The 17,009-nt window shown below is 39.2% G+C and overlaps 1 protein-coding gene across 4 annotated transcripts in view; it reads left to right on the top strand.

The window, feature by feature from the left end:
- The window catches only part of FIG4 (FIG4 phosphoinositide 5-phosphatase), a 131,892-nt gene that overhangs the window by 36,768 nt on the left and 78,115 nt on the right, over positions 1–17,009 (top strand). For all 4 annotated transcript variants that reach the window (XM_046005695.1, XM_046005698.1, XM_046005697.1 and 1 more), the window contains 6 exons: positions 2,681–2,829; positions 6,043–6,171; positions 8,505–8,605; positions 10,031–10,193; positions 11,278–11,375; positions 15,640–15,773. In XM_046005695.1, the coding sequence (XP_045861651.1) occupies positions 2,681–2,829; positions 6,043–6,171; positions 8,505–8,605; positions 10,031–10,193; positions 11,278–11,375; positions 15,640–15,773 (774 nt within the window). The remainder of the gene's footprint in view (positions 1–2,680; positions 2,830–6,042; positions 6,172–8,504; positions 8,606–10,030; positions 10,194–11,277; positions 11,376–15,639; positions 15,774–17,009) is intronic.

Raw genomic sequence — 17,009 nt, 5'->3', positions numbered from 1 at the left:
TGTTGTCTCATTGTGGCTTTAATTTGCATTTCCATAATGTGATGTTGAACATTTTTTCACATATCTGTTGGCCATTTTTCTTTGGAAAAATGTTTATTCGGGTCCTTTGACCATTTTTAATTGGATTTTTTTTAAGGGGGAGTTGTTTGTTTGTTTTGTTTTGCTCTTGAGTTTTATGACTTCCTTATGTATTTTGGAAATTAACCCCCTATCAGATAGATGGTTTGTAAATATTTTCTCCCATTACATAGGTTTCTTTTTTATTTTGTTGATTTTTTTTTCTGTGCAGAAGCTTTTTAGTTTGCTGTCGTCCCACTTATTTATTTTTGCTTTTGTTGCTTGTGTTTTTGGTGTCATATCCACAAAATCTTTGCTAAAACCAATGTCAAAGGGCTTTTCTCCTTTGTCTTCTTCTAATAGTTCTATAGTTTTTAAGTCTTAATTTTATATTTAAATCTTAATCCATCTTGAGTTAATTTTTGTGAATGGTCTAAGACCAGGGTCCAATTCATTCTTTGCATATGGGTATCCAGTTTCCCCAGCACTATTTATTGAAGAGATTATCCTTTCCCCATGTGTCTTCTTGGCTCCCTTGTCAAATAGTTGACTCTGTATGCATTGGTTTATTTCTGGGCTTTCAGTTCTGTTCCACTGATCTATGAGTCTGTTTTTATGCCATGCTACTTTGAATGCTGTAGCTTTGTTAAAAGGTTTGATATCTGAAAGTGTGATGCCTCCATCTTTGTTCTTTCTTAAGATTGCTTTGGCTATTAGTGGTCTTTTGTGGATCCATACAAAGTTTAGGATTGTTTTTTCTATTTCTGTGAAAGATGTCATTGGAATTTTTATATAGGATCTATATGGATGGCTTTGGATAGTATGGACATTTAAACAATATTAATTCTCTATGTATATGAAGTATCTTTCCATTTATTTCTTTCTTCAGTTTATTTCCTCAGTATCTTATAATTTTCAGTGTAAGATCTTTCTCATCCTTGGTTAAATTTATTCATACATATTTTTATTTTTTTGATGCTATTATAAATGTGATTAAAAAATCAACATCTTAATACAACTTTTATCCCTGAGATTAGACGCTAGTAAAATTAATGGTTCCATCTAGCAAATATGGTAAAATTGAATTTCACAGATGAAACAAATCAATTTCAATCAAATTAAATGAACAAATTAAAGAAGAATTAATCATTGAAATCATATGTGAGTCTCCAGGCAAATCTAAAGAATTCTAGATACTTTCTGAAATTCTGTGCTAAAATGTATAGCTAGAGATATTTTAAAAATTATTAATAATATGAAATCAAGATTGTAAAATGGGTTTCTTTTGGCTGCAAGGCCAAAATTGTATTTCAAAGACTGTTACAACTTTTTGGATGGCTGTTACTCACCTAAAACATGTTTTATCATAATGGCTTAGATTATTTCTTATTCCTATTTTATTATGAAGTCGATTTTGGTACTACCACTAATAATTAATAGAATTATTTTTGTTCATACATAAACTAGAGTGGATGTTGTAGATATTGTAACATCTGTGGAACTCCATTCAATTATAATATGAGAGTGTGATCCCTTTGCACAAGACTGTGAAGTTAGAGTGATTTCACTGGGAAGCAAAAAATGCACATTGTAAGTCAGTGAATGTTGATCATTTGCATTGTATTATATATTTCTAATTGTGCAAATGCCTAAGTCATGCAATAATTTTTTTTAACTGAAGCATGGTAGACATAAAATATTTTACTAATGTCAGGTATACAACATAGTGAATTGACAATTCTGTATGGTTCTCAGTGCTCACAGTGGTAAGTATAGTCATCTGTCATCATACAACATTATTATGATATTATTGACTATTTTCCCTCTGCTGTACTTTTCATCCCTGTGACTTACTTGTTTTATAACCAAAAGTTTGTACCTCTCAGTCTCCTTCACCTTTTTTGCCCATCCGACCTCCTCTCCTCTTTGGCAACCATCAGTTCTCTGTGAGTCTGTTTCCGGTTTTTTTGTTTGTTTGATTTGGTTTTTAGATTCCACATATAAGTGAAACGATACAGTATTTGTCTTTGTCTGATTTATACCGCTTAGTATAATGCCCTCTAGGTCCATCTATGTTGTTGCAAATGGCAAGAACTCATTTTTTCCCCCAAAATTAATTAATTAATTAATTTATTTATTTATTTATTTTCAGTATTCAAGATTCATTTATGCACCACACACAATGCTAAGAGCTCATTTTTTAATGGCTGAGTAATATTCCATTGTATAGATATACCAATCTTCTTTATCCACTCATCTATCAGTGGACACTTAGGTTGTTCCCGTATCTATATCTTGACTACTGTAGGTAATGCTGCAATAAACATAGGGGTACATATATCTTTTCAAATTAGTGTTTTTGTTTTCATTGGGTAAATACCCAGAACTAGAATTACTGGATTGTATAGTATTTCTATTTTTAATTTTTTGAGGATACAGTGATTTTTAAGTTTCTAATTATATTCATGATTTATTGTATTTTACAGTGTTTATTTGAATAGCTTTGCTCCCAAGTAATTGAGCAGGTGCTAATGTGGTTCACAGTTTTTAATTCCATATAGGAGCCAAGACTGAAATATGTTTTGCTTTTCTAATTCTTATTAAATTTCAGTTATGTTCTCAGTTACAGCTATGACTTGTCCCACTCACTTCAGTATAATCTCACTGTCTTGCGAATGCCCCTGGAGATGTTAAAGTCAGAAACAACCCAGCCTCGCCAGGAGAGTTTCGACATCTTTGAAGATGAAGGATTAATTACACAGGGCGGAAGTGGTAGGTGATTTTCAGTATATCTAATGTAGGTTAATATGGCACCTGTGAAATGGCATCTCATTAAATTAACTCACATTTCCTTTATATTTCTCTGACCCTTATTCTTCCATGTCCTTATATGAGGTTTTGGATATATAAACTTGACCAATTCATTTTTATAGATATCATTAATCACAATGTGATTTCATTTGTGGGCCAGCCAAAAAATTGTATGCTAACCTTCCCTAGCAAACATTCCTGTATTTTTAATGGAATACATTTATGTCTAGACTTATGGTGAAGTTTGAATGGAGAATTGTTTTTTTTTTTCAATATTGGAGAATACACACCAACACCTTACTTTCCTTCATAGAGAGTTTTGGAAAAAATTCACTGTGGATTATCTCTTGTGTCCTAGAAATTTACTACAATATCTCTAATTCTTACAAAATCTCTGCTCAGTAGGTATGATGCCACTTTCAAAGAAATAAAGACTAAGTAGGAAACTGAGGCATAGAGATTAAGATCTCATGGCCAATGTGCCAAGGAACCAAGGCAGCGGGTCAGAGGTTGTTCTTATTTTGATTGGTCCCAGCTTGACCCAGGTGTCCCTCATAGGCCTTGCTTCTTCAGGACCACTGTAGGGTCAGGGCAGGACCACATGTGGGCATCATCCTGGAGATCCTAAATGAACCAGTCACACAACAGGATTGGTACCTTTATCCCTAGATTTTTGGGTTGGTCTAGAACTTTAAAGCCAGGGACATTGCTAAAGTGAATGTGGTGAAGCAATCATTTCAGACTCAGAGCAGTTTAGCTGAATTGCATATACTTTGGAAACATAGTAAGTCAATAATGTCTTGGGCACCTTGCCCTGTGCAACCTGAATAATAGTGATGCGGATGTGGGTGCAGGCCTGTAATCTAAAGTTCTAGCAGGTTCATCCTTGCAGGACACTCAGAAAGAGACTGTGCTCTCTTAGCATTTTGCCAAAGGTAATCATTAGCTCTTAGTAACACTTAGAGTGTTACTTAAACTGGATGCCATTTGTAGCATTGCCCTTAATCTACTAGACTGACTATCGCTTGTGCTAAGGCCAAACTCAGAGCAACATCCTTACCTCAGAACATCAAGATCACATAAATCTGCCCTGGTTTAGACTCCCAAATTGTAACATATACTACTAGAGACAGGTGGACATCAAAATAATGTGTGCCTGAATGTTTGCTTGCATCATGTCTTCTAAATATCCCACTTAGGAATAGAAAAGCTAAAAGTATTTCTAAATTTGCACTGTACGTCGTCCCAAATCTGAGTTTGAATATTTGTTTTGGAATCTGAATTAAGCTTCTAAAAGCCACTTAATTTTTTACTATCTCTGGAGCAATTCTACATGACAGTGTGTATTGGTTTTTATAGCTGCTATAACAAATTACCACAAACTAAGGGGCTTAAACCTATACCGATTTACTGTTAGAGAAGTCAGAAGTCAAAATAGGTCTCAGTGGACTGAAATTAGGATGTTGGCAGGGCAGTGTTCCTTTTTTGAGACTGTGCAGACATTTTCTTTCCATTCCGTTTTCTAGAGACTGCCCACATTCCCTGGCTTGGGGCCCCTTCCATCTTCAAAGTCACCAATGGCCAGCCGAGGCTTTTCCTGCATTACATCCCTCTGAAAATAGGAAAATAGTCCTATTTTCCTCTTTCACTTATAAATAATGACCCTCTGATTACAATGGGTCCGCCTGGATAATTCAAAATACTCTCCCCATCTCAAGGTCCTCTGAGTTAACAGCATTAATTCCATCTGCAAATTTAATTCTTCCTTGCCATGCAACGTAAGGTGGTCACATCTTCTGGTGATTAGGACATAACTTTTGGGGGACACTATCCTTCTACCACATGGGGGAAACTGATAGGAAACAGAGAGTGAGGGCAGAAGATATAGGGGTAGGTAGAAAAGGAAGATAATACATCTTTTAAAAAGTCTGTACCATGTGAGGCAGTGTATTAGTCACTTTGCATGTATTATTTAATCTGAACATATCTCTGAAGTGAATAGTAGTATCATCATTTTATAGTTCGGAAAACTGAGGTTCAGAGATGTTAAGTAACTTGCCAGAGCTCACGAAGACTGGTAAGTGGCAAAGACAGGACTCTAGTTCTTGTGTGTACTCTTCGTGCTCTGTGATAAGCATTGAAAGGGCAGAGAAGGTTTAATTTTTATGACTCAAACCAAGTGTATTTGTCACAGTATATAAACACTCTTAACATACTGTGTTTTGAGAAGAAAAACAGCCTGCTATCCAGAAGTGTTACAGTCTTTTTTTTTTTTTTAAGATTTATTTATTTATTTGAGAGAGAGAAAGTGAGTGAATGGGCACAAGCAGGGGGAGGGGCAGAGCGAGAGGAAGAGAATTCCTCAAGCAGACTCCCCACCGAGCTCAGAGCCTGGCCCAGGGCTCGCGCTCAGGACTCTGAGATCATGACCTGCACTGAAATCAAGAGTTGGACACGAAACTGGCTGAGCCACCCCAGCTTCCCACTGCTACAGTCTTTTAAGCCAGCATCAAAAACATACTTAGTTCTCATTTTGTCCTTTATATGTTTTATAAAACTCATTGATGTTTAATAAGTATACCTGGATATGCTAAAATCACGTTTGATGAAATTAATTTCTTCGTATAGAAAAGGCCTGATAGGGTAATAACTCCCACTTACAGAAGTATCAGTAAGGTACCAGGCATGTTCGAAGCACTTTTTGTGCATTACCTTCATTACCGTCTTCACAACAACCACGTGATACAGGTACAGATGTATGAAATGGACACTGAGATAGCAAATAACACTCTTGGTCACACCTGCCACCCTGCTGATGAGAGGCAGGGCCGGCGTTTGGACCCAGGCACTTGGAACCCCCAGAGCAGTGCTCCCAGTCGCTGCCCAATGCTCTCTCTCGGCCTTAGTCATGTATTTGTCCTTGTGTCCTTAATTTCCGCCTTGTTTACTCTTCTCTTAGGTTAAAAATTCCCACAAATCAGAAAATTTTGTTTATTCTTTTACTTTGTACAGAATCAGCACAGTGTTCTGGGTGATGATATGAGTTATATCCACTGAAAATGACAATGCTCTTCATCAGACATTTTATTTTGAAGTTAAAAACAAAAACTTTAGAACTTAAAGATGAGTATAGACCATTTCCTTATATTTCTGGTACTGACTTGTATTTTTCAGGTGTATTTGGGATCTCTAGTGAGCCTTATATGAAGTACGTGTGGAACGGTGAACTTCTGGATATAATTAAAAATGCCGTGCATCGCGACTGGCTATTGTATATTATTCATGGGTTCTGTGGGCAGTCAAGTATCCTTTCTTAAAAAAAAGCTAAGGTATATATTATTAAACTTAAGCTATATCAATCTGTAGAAGACTGTACAGGAATTATAAGATTATTCATTACCATTCTCTACACCCAGCAGGAAAACTTACTGATGATATCAGGTAGTAGAAATACAAAGAGGAATGCAGATCATTTAAACAGATCTCTTATGTACACAGAGAGATAAACAACAGGGAAATGCTGTGTGCTTAGGGAGTGATAGAGGCCATAAGTATCATTCATACCTGAGAGGAGGAGCAGAATCACTGACAGGTGGGGAGGACAGGGCGGGTTCATAGGAAAAGTTAGGCTTGGCCTGAGCTCTAAGCAAAAGTCAGACCTGAGCAGGTAGCAGGGAGCAAGCTCCTAAGGTGGAGAAAGCACCATGAGTGTAGGGGTAGAAAAGTTCATGGGAGTCTTCTCCTGCCTTGGGGTGTAAAATCCTTGGGAAGTACAACCTAGTGGGTAGTGGGGTAGCTAGTCACCAGATTGCTTTGGTGGTCAGGCTAAATAAGCATTCTGGGTTTGGTGCCTGACCTTTTGAAAAGCTTTTTCAAGAGGGTAACGTAGAGGGGATTACTTAGGAAAGTTGAGTTGACAGCTGTTCTCAAGTTGGATTAAATAAAATGAGACTAGACCAGGGAGCATGAGACTAGAACAGGGAGCATGAGTTAGGAAGTTTGCTGTGGGTCAGGCAAATGTAAGAAAGGCCTGGATTGGAAAGGGACATAGAGATTTAGTAAATGCAGGTTGAACCTTAGGTTAAGCTGATTTTGAGTTCAATTTTATAAATACTTTTGTTCCCTTTTATTTAACTTGTCACTATGGTTGAAACCTTTCCAAAAAGTGCTATTATGCTACGAGGCTTAGAGAGGCAGTATATACTTTCTATGAGTCGTATTTAGTTTTTTTCTTGTCCCTTTTTGAGATCATGTAGGGCATTTGTACACCTAGCTTGCTTTCCAGTTGACGTTCTTTCTTGTGTCTTAGGTTTTTTAAGAGTCATGGTGAAAATTTTAAAGGAGTGGTTGTTTTGAGATCATTAAATGAGCAAATTTGATCACGCATATTTTGCACTAGGACATTTGGGAGGAGTGGGGTCAAGGGGTATAGTTGGAGAGATCAGTCCTAAAGAACACCTATGGCGCCTTCTTTACGGCACATGAGGGAGAAGAGAGGCTAGATGCTGACACAAAGGAAGTTTAAAATTGAGGATGAGTAAGATTTTTGCCCTGAACTTGCAAGTCAGGCTCATTAATTTATAATAATTTCCAAGCAGTGAGTATTAGTATCTGCTTGGTTTGTTCACTGAATAATGAGATTTGGCCCTGAATTACCTTTTCTGTTGCCAAAAGTGAAATGTACCTGGAAAGAACACAAAGTTTTCACCACCAAGGACACCAAAAAGAATGTGCTACAGTTTCTAAAGGTATTTTCCTACAGGCAGTTCTAAACTGTTTTGTATCGTCAAGAGCTAACTCAGGGCCAGACCTATATTAAGCACAGTAAATGTTTGTGTTTTTAAAAATAGTGAATAGCACCATGGATTATAATTTTAAAGCTCATTAGCTTGGATGATGAAACTAGTTTCCTAGTTATTAAGCATTTAATGAATTGTGGAAGTCTTTACGATGGTAAAAGAAATTGCTCTGTAGTCAGCATTTACTATAGGACAGGCACTGGTTTACACACGTTACCTAACTCAGTCCTCCCAACCACTTCATAAAGTTAGTTACTTTACTAGTACTTACACCATCTTACAGAAGATGAAACTGAGGCTCAGAAAGCTAAATACGGTGGCATAATCAATAAGCTGTGTATCAGTTCAATAATTCAGTGTGTAGTTTTTGCACTTAGGTGACACATTTGGGGAACTTTTATAGTATTACACATACTCCATTCCCTAAGTAATGATGTATTGCTTCATATTTAACCCCCCGTTAAGCGGCATTGCTCTCTTTGAGTGGTGTATGATCTCTGAAGACTAAAGAAGGATTAATTGTACCTGTTTACATCCTTTAGTTGGCAATAAGGAGAGACCAGGTCTTCACTTGGCCACCAACCCGACACCTTTTTACTGTTTCATCTGAAATGCATGGAAACCACTTCTTGGGGCGGCCTGTTTTTGCTTTAATACCTGCCTTATTTGGAAGAACAGTTAGACCCAACGCTGTACCATTCTTGGGTGGAACTTTTGGGTGTTCTTTAACCTTCTGGACAAGCTATATTTAAATGCATATTTAAGGTCTAATGATTCTGTTGGTGGGGTGTGGAGGTTCGGTGTGAATGCTCAAATAGCTTTAACTTGATTTCTAAGAGCTGTTGATCTATGGACGACCCGTCTATGTGACTCTAATAGCTAGAAGATCCAGTAAGTTTGCGGGGACCCGCTTTCTCAAGAGGGGCGCGAACTGTGAGGTAAGAGGGAGAAGCAACAGCACAACATCTTAATCTTTTCACATCAGCCTTGCTGATGGAGGCAGCCAAGTGGAATTCTGGAAAGTGGCATTTCTTAGTTTGGGATGTGATCAAGAGAATAATTAATGCTCCAGGGTATCTGACACTTGTGAGGAATGTGACTAGTATACAGACGTCTAAAAAATCAGCCATCTTAGAGCGATTTATGCATGGCCTTGGGGAGTTATGACATGTCTCATGTTTTGGAGGCTGAGCCATTTCTGTAATATATGAAAAAACGTAGTGCATATTTAGTGTAGTGACTCAAATAGCAAAGCGCCTCCATTGGAGGAGTAAGGGGAGGGGAGCACCCATTGGAAACACATCTTTGATGAGAAGACAAAGTAGAGCGAGGCATGGAAACCCCCCCCCCCCCCCCCCCCGCCAACCTCTGCTTTAGTTTGGCTCTGGGCAGGGTCTTAATTTGCTCAGCCCTGGAAAATAACCATGACAGAAGTCCTATCCTTCCATCAGTCATGTCCTCTCCTTCAAGTGTTTCATCCCTATTTGCAGTAGACAGCTTGAGTCTTACGCAGATGTGCGATGGAGTGGACAGATTGAGTGAGACACTGGGTTTTAATCCTGGGTTAAAATGGCAACATTGTTCTTAAAATTGTATCAACAATGAAAATAGTTTTGACTGGTGCTCTGAGAAAAATCACAATTTTACTATGTTACTTATTTTTGAATATTTTATGGATAATTAAGCAGACATTTTTTTTTTCCATTTTATTTATTTTTTCAGCGTAACAGTATTCATTCTTTTTGCACAACACCCAGTGCTCCATGCAAAACGTGCCCTCCCCATTACCCACCACCTGTTCCCCCAACCTCCCACCCCTGACCCTTCAAAACCCTCAGGTTGTTTTTCAGCAGACATATTATTAATGCCTCTGAAATTATTCTTTGTCATATCCGTCTGTACTTTCATAAGCCAAGCTAACTCTACACCTTTTTTTCCCTTCTGTCCATCAGGCATTATTTGAATCTCACTCTATTGTCCTTTCTTCCTCCCTGGTCTTCAGAATTGAAGTTTTATATTCTGCTGGTCTTCCTAACTTCCTGTATAATTTCATGTAATTGTTTTCCTTTTCTCTCCCTCTCTGCCATTTATATCACTCAAGCTGTTCTCTGTCTGCTACTTGTATTATTAGCTATTTAATTTGATTTTTTCCTAGTCTATTCTGGGCTATTTTTAATTGCCTTCCTTTGTTGCATTTTAATGGTTTTCCTTTCCTAATGTGCACACTGAATATTGATCAACATTTACCTCTTTTAAAGTGTTCTAAGAAAGGGAATTATAATTTCATTGTATACTTTGAAATTTTTTTCCATTAAAAAATTCTGAGAACATAAAATATCTTTAAATGCCACCTTTCTTTTCAGGGCGATGTTGCAAATGAAGTGGAGACGGAACAAATACTCTGTGATGCTTCTGTGATGTCTTTTACTGCAGGAAGTTACTCTTCTTATGTCCAAGTTAGAGGATCCGTTCCTTTATACTGGTCTCAGGACATTTCAACTATGATGCCTAAACCACCTATTACATGTGCGTGGAGTAGTCTTTTTCTTCTTTTTAAAATTTTATTATTTATTTATGTATTTATTTTTTGGAGCAGTCTTTTTTTTTTTTTGCAGTTCCATTTGCATTTGTATATTTACTATATATTTTGTCAGAGAGAATTATTATTATTTAAAGTGACCATATTTACATGAATATAGTATTAAGTGTAGATCTTAGTTTTTTGTTTGTTTATTTGTTTTTTAAAGATTTTATTTATTTATTTGACAGAGAGATCACAAGTAGACAGAGAGGCCGGCAGAGAGAGGGGGAAGCAGGCTCCCCGCTGAGCAGAGAGCCTGACGAGGGGCTCCATCCCAGGACCTTGAGATCATGACCCGAGCCGAAAGCAGAGGTTTAACCCACTGAGCCACACAGGCACCCCTAGACCTTAGTTTAATTCACCATAAATCCAGAAAAGAACTATATTGATGCTTGTAGGTATCAGCCATTGATTACAATATCAATTCCACTATATTTACTACCATTTCACAGTAGAGCATAAGGTATAACACCAGTTCCTTCAAGAATTCTATAATGTTTTGTTTTAGGTTTAAAGAGAGCTTCAGGTTTTTAAAAATTTAATTTTTTTTGAATTTTGTTTTTTTTCAGTGTTCCAAAATTCTTTTTAATAGAAGAGTTACTATTAAAAAGACTGCTCCAAAATAAGTAAATAAGTAAATAATTAAAATTCTTCTTTACCCATACTTTGAGATGATGCACTATTAGAGAAATCCATGAATTCTTAGATACTAACAAAGTTTTAGTACTGGAAAGTAGATAATTTAGAAGAAGGACTTCTGTTATTTTATTCCATAACATATTTTTTCTTTAATTTTGGTTGTCAGTAAATTGTATTTTACTTCAGATATGTGAGAATCAGTCAAGTTCAGTAAATATGTGACAAGTGAGTATCTGATAAGCTCAAGAGGAACGTGGAAAGTAAAACGACTAGATTAGTTGAATTGCATTTCTTTAAACATTAAAAAAGAAAACAAAACCTTCAACTTCTTTTATTCTTGCTTTATGATTTTCGTTCTGGTATTTATTTATCCTTTTTATCCCCCCTTAGTGGATCAGGCAGACCCATTCGCACACGTGGCTGCCCTTCACTTTGACCAGATGCTGCAAAGGTTTGGCTCCCCCATCATCATCTTGAATTTAGTGAAGGTATGATGTGCCTGTCCGTTTGGTTATGAAATGGAGGAATATTTTTCCTCAGCCCAAAGGGGTTTTCAAGCATGCTTTACCTCTCCCCAGAGGAGAGGTTTCTAGACTTTCCGTGTTGTGACAGAGCACTGGGTCTGACCGTCTAAGCCGATGTCCATTGGCCTAGGTTCTGTGTGGCCTCTTCCCTGGGGAGAAGCAGCAGTATGTTTCCGAGGGAAGAAAGCAATGCTGCCAGTCTTCTGATTTCCTTGGGTGAACTGGAGACGAGTGAAGTTCTGCCTTAGTTTCCAAGATAGCCTGGAGAAGGAAGCATGGAGATCACAGAGCCACAGCCTAGCCTTGATATAACCCATTCCCTTGACAATCAGAGATCTCTTAGGAAGGTAACATTTGGTAATAAGATCTGAAGGCTGGAGTCAGAAACTGGGGTGGTTTAAGAACAAGGTGGACAAAGTGGTGGCCTGGCCTTACAGTCCTGTGCTTCCTGTGAGAGTACACTGTCTGGTCAGCAGATGTCGTGTTCATGAGTAGGCCCTCGGGTCAACAGCCTAGAATGGAGAACAAGGAAACCAGATCATAAATTGTTTCTGTATCTGTTGCCACCACGTGCATTGAAGGGATTTCCATCCATAGCCAAGAAAGCCTTGCAAACGAGGGTATTGTTAGGTGTTACGGTTGTAGCAGTGGCCAACAACTTAATAGTGTGAGATTATTCTGAGAGGTTGGTTAATAGATGTAACTCAGTTTAAACAAAAAACAAGGAATCCTATGTCCGTTTAGTTCATTATTTAACAAGTATTCTCAAAGGTTTCCTTTGTGTCATGGCAGTCATAGAAACAACTCATGCCTTCACAGAGCTGACAGTCTAACGGAGAAGATGGTGAAGTAATGCGGAAGTACCAACACATGAGCGCTTATAACGGGAGAGAAGTTTCTGAGGAGGTGATGACTCCGTGCAGACTGAAGGAAGAGGCATTAACTAGGCCAAGAAGAGAGATAGTATTCAGTTCAGAATTGCGGGTTCCAAGGCCCTGGGTCAGGAGAGGGGATATGGTGCGTTTGGGGAAGGAAACGCCATGTATGGTAGGGTTCCTGATGATGAGGGCCAGAGAGAGGATGAGGGCACTGTTGTGGGATGAGTCTGAGGAGATAGCTCTGACCTGACTGTGCAGAGCCTTGTAGGGTGTGTTGATGAGTCTGGTCTTTATCTTTAGAGTTTAATGGGAAACCACTGAAGGTTTCACATGAGTAAGAGGATTGTGATCAGACTTAAATTTTAAAAAGACTATCCTGACCTCAGCAAAGAGAACATGTGGATAGGCACAAGGTTAAAGAATGCTGGAAGACCACATAGGAGGCTTTTCTAGTTGTCCAGGGAAGGGATGGCCCTGGCTTAAACTGGGGTGGTGTGGTAGAGCTGGAGAGAAGCACGTGGAGGGCAGAGACTGGGAGTGGGCTGGCTGTGAGAAGACGGAGAGGGAGAGGTCCGGCTTGACTCCTAGGTTGCTGGTTACTTCAGGTGGCTGGATGGTGATACCATTCACCGAAACAGGAACACTGACTTTTCTTTGTGTTTTACAAAGTCCTTATACTGCCGTTAAAATCTATGGCTAAATGGAGATTCAGTCCATGATGCTTGAAATCATTCTGCATTAAATACATAGATTCAAAAAATAATACCCGATACATGGGGCTGTAAACTGTTCTTGCCCAGGTTTCTCAAACGTGCATTTATTTTTTAATCTTTAAAGGCTAGTCGGCGGACTTAGAAATTGTACTTGTTTATCGTCCCATTGTCATAAAAGTCCTGGCAATAACTGGATATTAACTAGAAAATAGTTTAGAGATTAAGTTACCGTTTTGTGGAATGGAAATAAAAGGGTTTTTGTTGTTATTGTTTTTGTCATTAGTTATTTTATTCATAGGACAAAAGATGTTTATTCACTTCAATCAGAAAAAGTATTAACTTGTGATTAGTGTCCAAGAACGCATTTGTGTGTGTGGAATGATACTGAGGGATCTTCACTTTTTTTTTTCCACCTCCATATGAAGTCACTAAAGTGAAATACTTTCCTTGATTTCTTTTCTCTCTTACCATGTGCTGTGAATACTGCCCCCCACTTCTCTGGTTATGGAAGTTTGAGGCGCTGGTCGACATTTCACCACAATCTCCAGGTCTTCAGTGCTATTACTGGGGAATCAATAGGAAGTCAACCTGGAGTCAGGCATAACTATTTGGAGGTTTTTAGTCTGCGGGCCCTGGATGGTCACTGGGGGAGTCTCTGAACCCTTGAGATGATATGCAAAACCGCTTATGTGTGTGATGTTTTCATTTGGTTGTAACAGGGGTCTGTGCCCCAAGGGAGGTTGGCTCACTAACACTAACCCCCGACAGTCAGATGGGGCACAGAGCATGACCGATGGTTGATTGGATAACCTGTTCTCCCCATCTCATGAAATGTCAGATTTGATCAAATTTCAAAAAGGTTTTGTTTCCCTTAGTTGATATGAAGTGCTTTTGAAAAAAATTCCAGATATTTAATTCTCTCAAATTTAAAAAGCTAACTACATGTTCATCCTAAACTGATTTAACGCTTCTTAATCAATTCTTTTCTAATTCCTCCCATTTGGTTTACTCAGCTGTGCAAAATAGATACCCTTTTTGTTTCCACAGCAGTTAGCTAATTAAATTCATGCCAACTGATAGCTAATCACCATGACTGAAAACAGCAGAGACCCATTTTGATGCCAGCCATAGTGCCTCCACACCATGTCAGTTTACTATCACTGAATTGTTTTTCCTTGTCTCTAAGTGAAGTCCTGAACAGGATAACAGTAAAAGGAGTTAATTTTGATGAATAGTCCCCATGTGCCAGATGCTCTGAGAAGAGATGATCATGTTTTATCTCTTTTAAGCCTCACGTTGTTGCTGTGAGGAAGATACTGTTGTTGCCCCATTTTATAGATGAAGAAATAGAGGCCTAGGAAAGTTGAGAGCCTTGCCAAAGGCTGCGTGGCTAGCAGGCAGCAGCCGGAGAGCTCTTGAATGAGAAGCATGTGATATGTAACGGGGTATACAGCAGGCAGGGAGGCAGAAGGTAAGATTCTCATGAACACCTCTTAACCTCATTCAACCACAGTGTAAAAAGGGGAGAGGGGGAAGGGCCTGCCTTAGCTACTTCACAGGGGATTTTGTGAGAGTCAAGTTTTTTTTTTTTTTTAAAGATTTTATTTATTTGTCAGAGAGAGAGAACACAGGCAGACAGAGTGGCAGGCAGGGGAAGAGGGAGAAGCAGGCTCCCTGCCCAGCAAAGAACCCGATGTGGGACTCGATCCCAGGACACCGGGATCATGACCTGAGTGGAAGGCAGCCGCTTAACCAACTGAGCCACCTAGGCATCCCTGTGAGAGTCAAGTTTAAGAATGCCTGTAGGACATGGAGAAGCAACATGGGGGGGTAGGGGGATAGGAGAAGAACAAATGAAACAAGATGGGATTGGGAGGGAGACAAACCATAAATGACTCTTAATCTCACAAAACAAACTGGGGGTTGCTGGGGGGAGGTGGGATTGGGAGAGGGGGTGCGGGCTATGGACATTGGGGAGGGGAGGCGAACCATAAGAGACTATGGACTCTGAAAAACAACCTGAGGGTTTTGAAGGGTCAGGGGTGGGAGGTTGGGGGAACAGGTGGTGGGTGATGGGGAGGGCACGTTTTGCATGGAGCACTGGGTGTGGTGCAAAAAGAATGAATACTGTTACGCTGAAAAAAAAATAAATAAATAAAAAGGGAAAAAAAACAAAAAAAAAAAAAAAAAAAAAAAAAAAAAAAAGAATGCCTGTAGGCTGCTGAAGCACTCTCAGCCAGTTGGGGGATTATCCGTCCAGACCCAGCTGATTTTGGTGTGACCCTTAGCTGGCTGAAGTTGGGGGTTTCTTTCTTCTGGTCCTTGGGGAGTTGTCCTCTGCCAGAGTGGGGTGTGGAGTAGGTAGACCAGCCCCAGGAAGGTGAACTGGGATTCTTAGGGCTCCAGGAAGTTACTAAAAAGAAATCTCATCTCCTGGAATTTTTGAAGCTAATTATCTATTGATTTTAATTCAACAAAGCTTTTATTTCTCTGCATTTGTATTATTTTTATTTTAAGTTTTATTTCATATATTTAAGACTTTGGTTTCTTGTCTTAGCTGAAAAGTAAAACTGTTAAAAGTCTGTTCCTCTGATTTGAGGTAATTAAAACCCCGAAAATGTTTAATTTTTGATAAAGGAACGAGAGAAAAGAAAGCACGAGAGAATTCTGAGTGAAGAACTTGTAGCTGCTGTGACGTACCTCAACCAGTTTTTGCCTCCTGAACACATGATTATTTATATCCCTTGGGATATGGCCAAGTACACCAAAAGGTGAGTAGATACTCATATGTTTGGTTCTGGCATTATCCTTTTCTTGTAATGTTAAATAGCAGGAAACTGATGTCTATGGTAAAGTAAATGTGGGCGCCTGGGTGGCTCAGTTGGTTAAGCATCTGCCTTCAGCTCAACATGATTTCAGGGTCCAGGGGATCAAGTCCCACATCAGGCTCCCAGTGGGAAGTCTGCTTCTCCCTCTCCCCCTGCCACTCCCCTCTGCTCCTGCTCTCTCTTGCTAGCTTGCTTGCTCTCAAAAATAAATAAGATATTAAAAAAAAAAAAAGTAAATGTTCTCTTTTAATTTCCTTTATGAACCTCTTGAGGGGCTGTTTTGCTACTGATGTATAATTTGAGTGCTTCAATTAATTGACCAGACTCTTTTTTTTTTTTTTTTTTTGCCCACGACTTACATCACTTGGACGTTCTCTTTGGAGTAGCTAGTCACTTCAGGACAGGGATGTCCTGTCCTGTCCTGAAGTGACTAGCTACTCCAAAGAGAATCCCTGCTCCATGCCTTTTCCCTCACAGGCATTGGCTTCGCTTTTCCGTGTTTCATCCTGTCCCCCTGTTTAGTCACTTTCTCAGACACCACTTTCAGACGATCTCACTTGTGGATAAACCTGCAGGAACTCCTGAGTGTTGGTAGTAAATCCAAACTCCTTAGCGTAGTGTTAAAGCCCCATTGCCTGGTTGGTTCCAGAATGTAATAACTTTCTCTGTTCTGGGGCCATTCTGTTCCTGAAAAATGAAACTGTGTGCTCAGCTCCCAGTGTGGCTGCCGGGGTCTCATTCCTGAGCCTCTGTCCCTGTTGTTCGCGACCCCCACCTCTCTGGGGGTACTTTCCACCCCTCCTTTACCTGTCAAGAGCTGACTCAAAACATATCATCCAAGGGACCTCCTTTCTTTAACCTTGCCTTCTCCTTTTACTCATTTCCCAGGCATCATAGAAACACAAGGTTTATTTTGAGGTCTCGTTCATATTTTTTTTTTTTTTTTTTGATGTAAACAATGCGATTTTTTTTTTAATTTTTTTTTTTTCAGCGTAACAGTATTCATTCTTTTTGCACAACACCCAGTGCTCCATGCAAAACGTGCCCTCCCCATCACGCACCACCTGTTCCCCCAACCTCCCACCCCTGACCCTTCAAAACCCTCAGGTTGTTTTTCAGAGTCCATAGTCTCTTATGGTTCGCCTCCCCTCCCCAATGTCCATATGAAGATCAACAAAA

Source organism: Meles meles, chromosome 5 (genome assembly GCF_922984935.1).
Source record: "Meles meles chromosome 5, mMelMel3.1 paternal haplotype, whole genome shotgun sequence".
NCBI classification, from domain to species: domain Eukaryota; kingdom Metazoa; phylum Chordata; class Mammalia; order Carnivora; family Mustelidae; genus Meles; species Meles meles.
The sequence above is the reverse complement of the archived record's forward strand: the minus strand, read 5'-3'. Positions and strand labels throughout refer to the sequence as shown.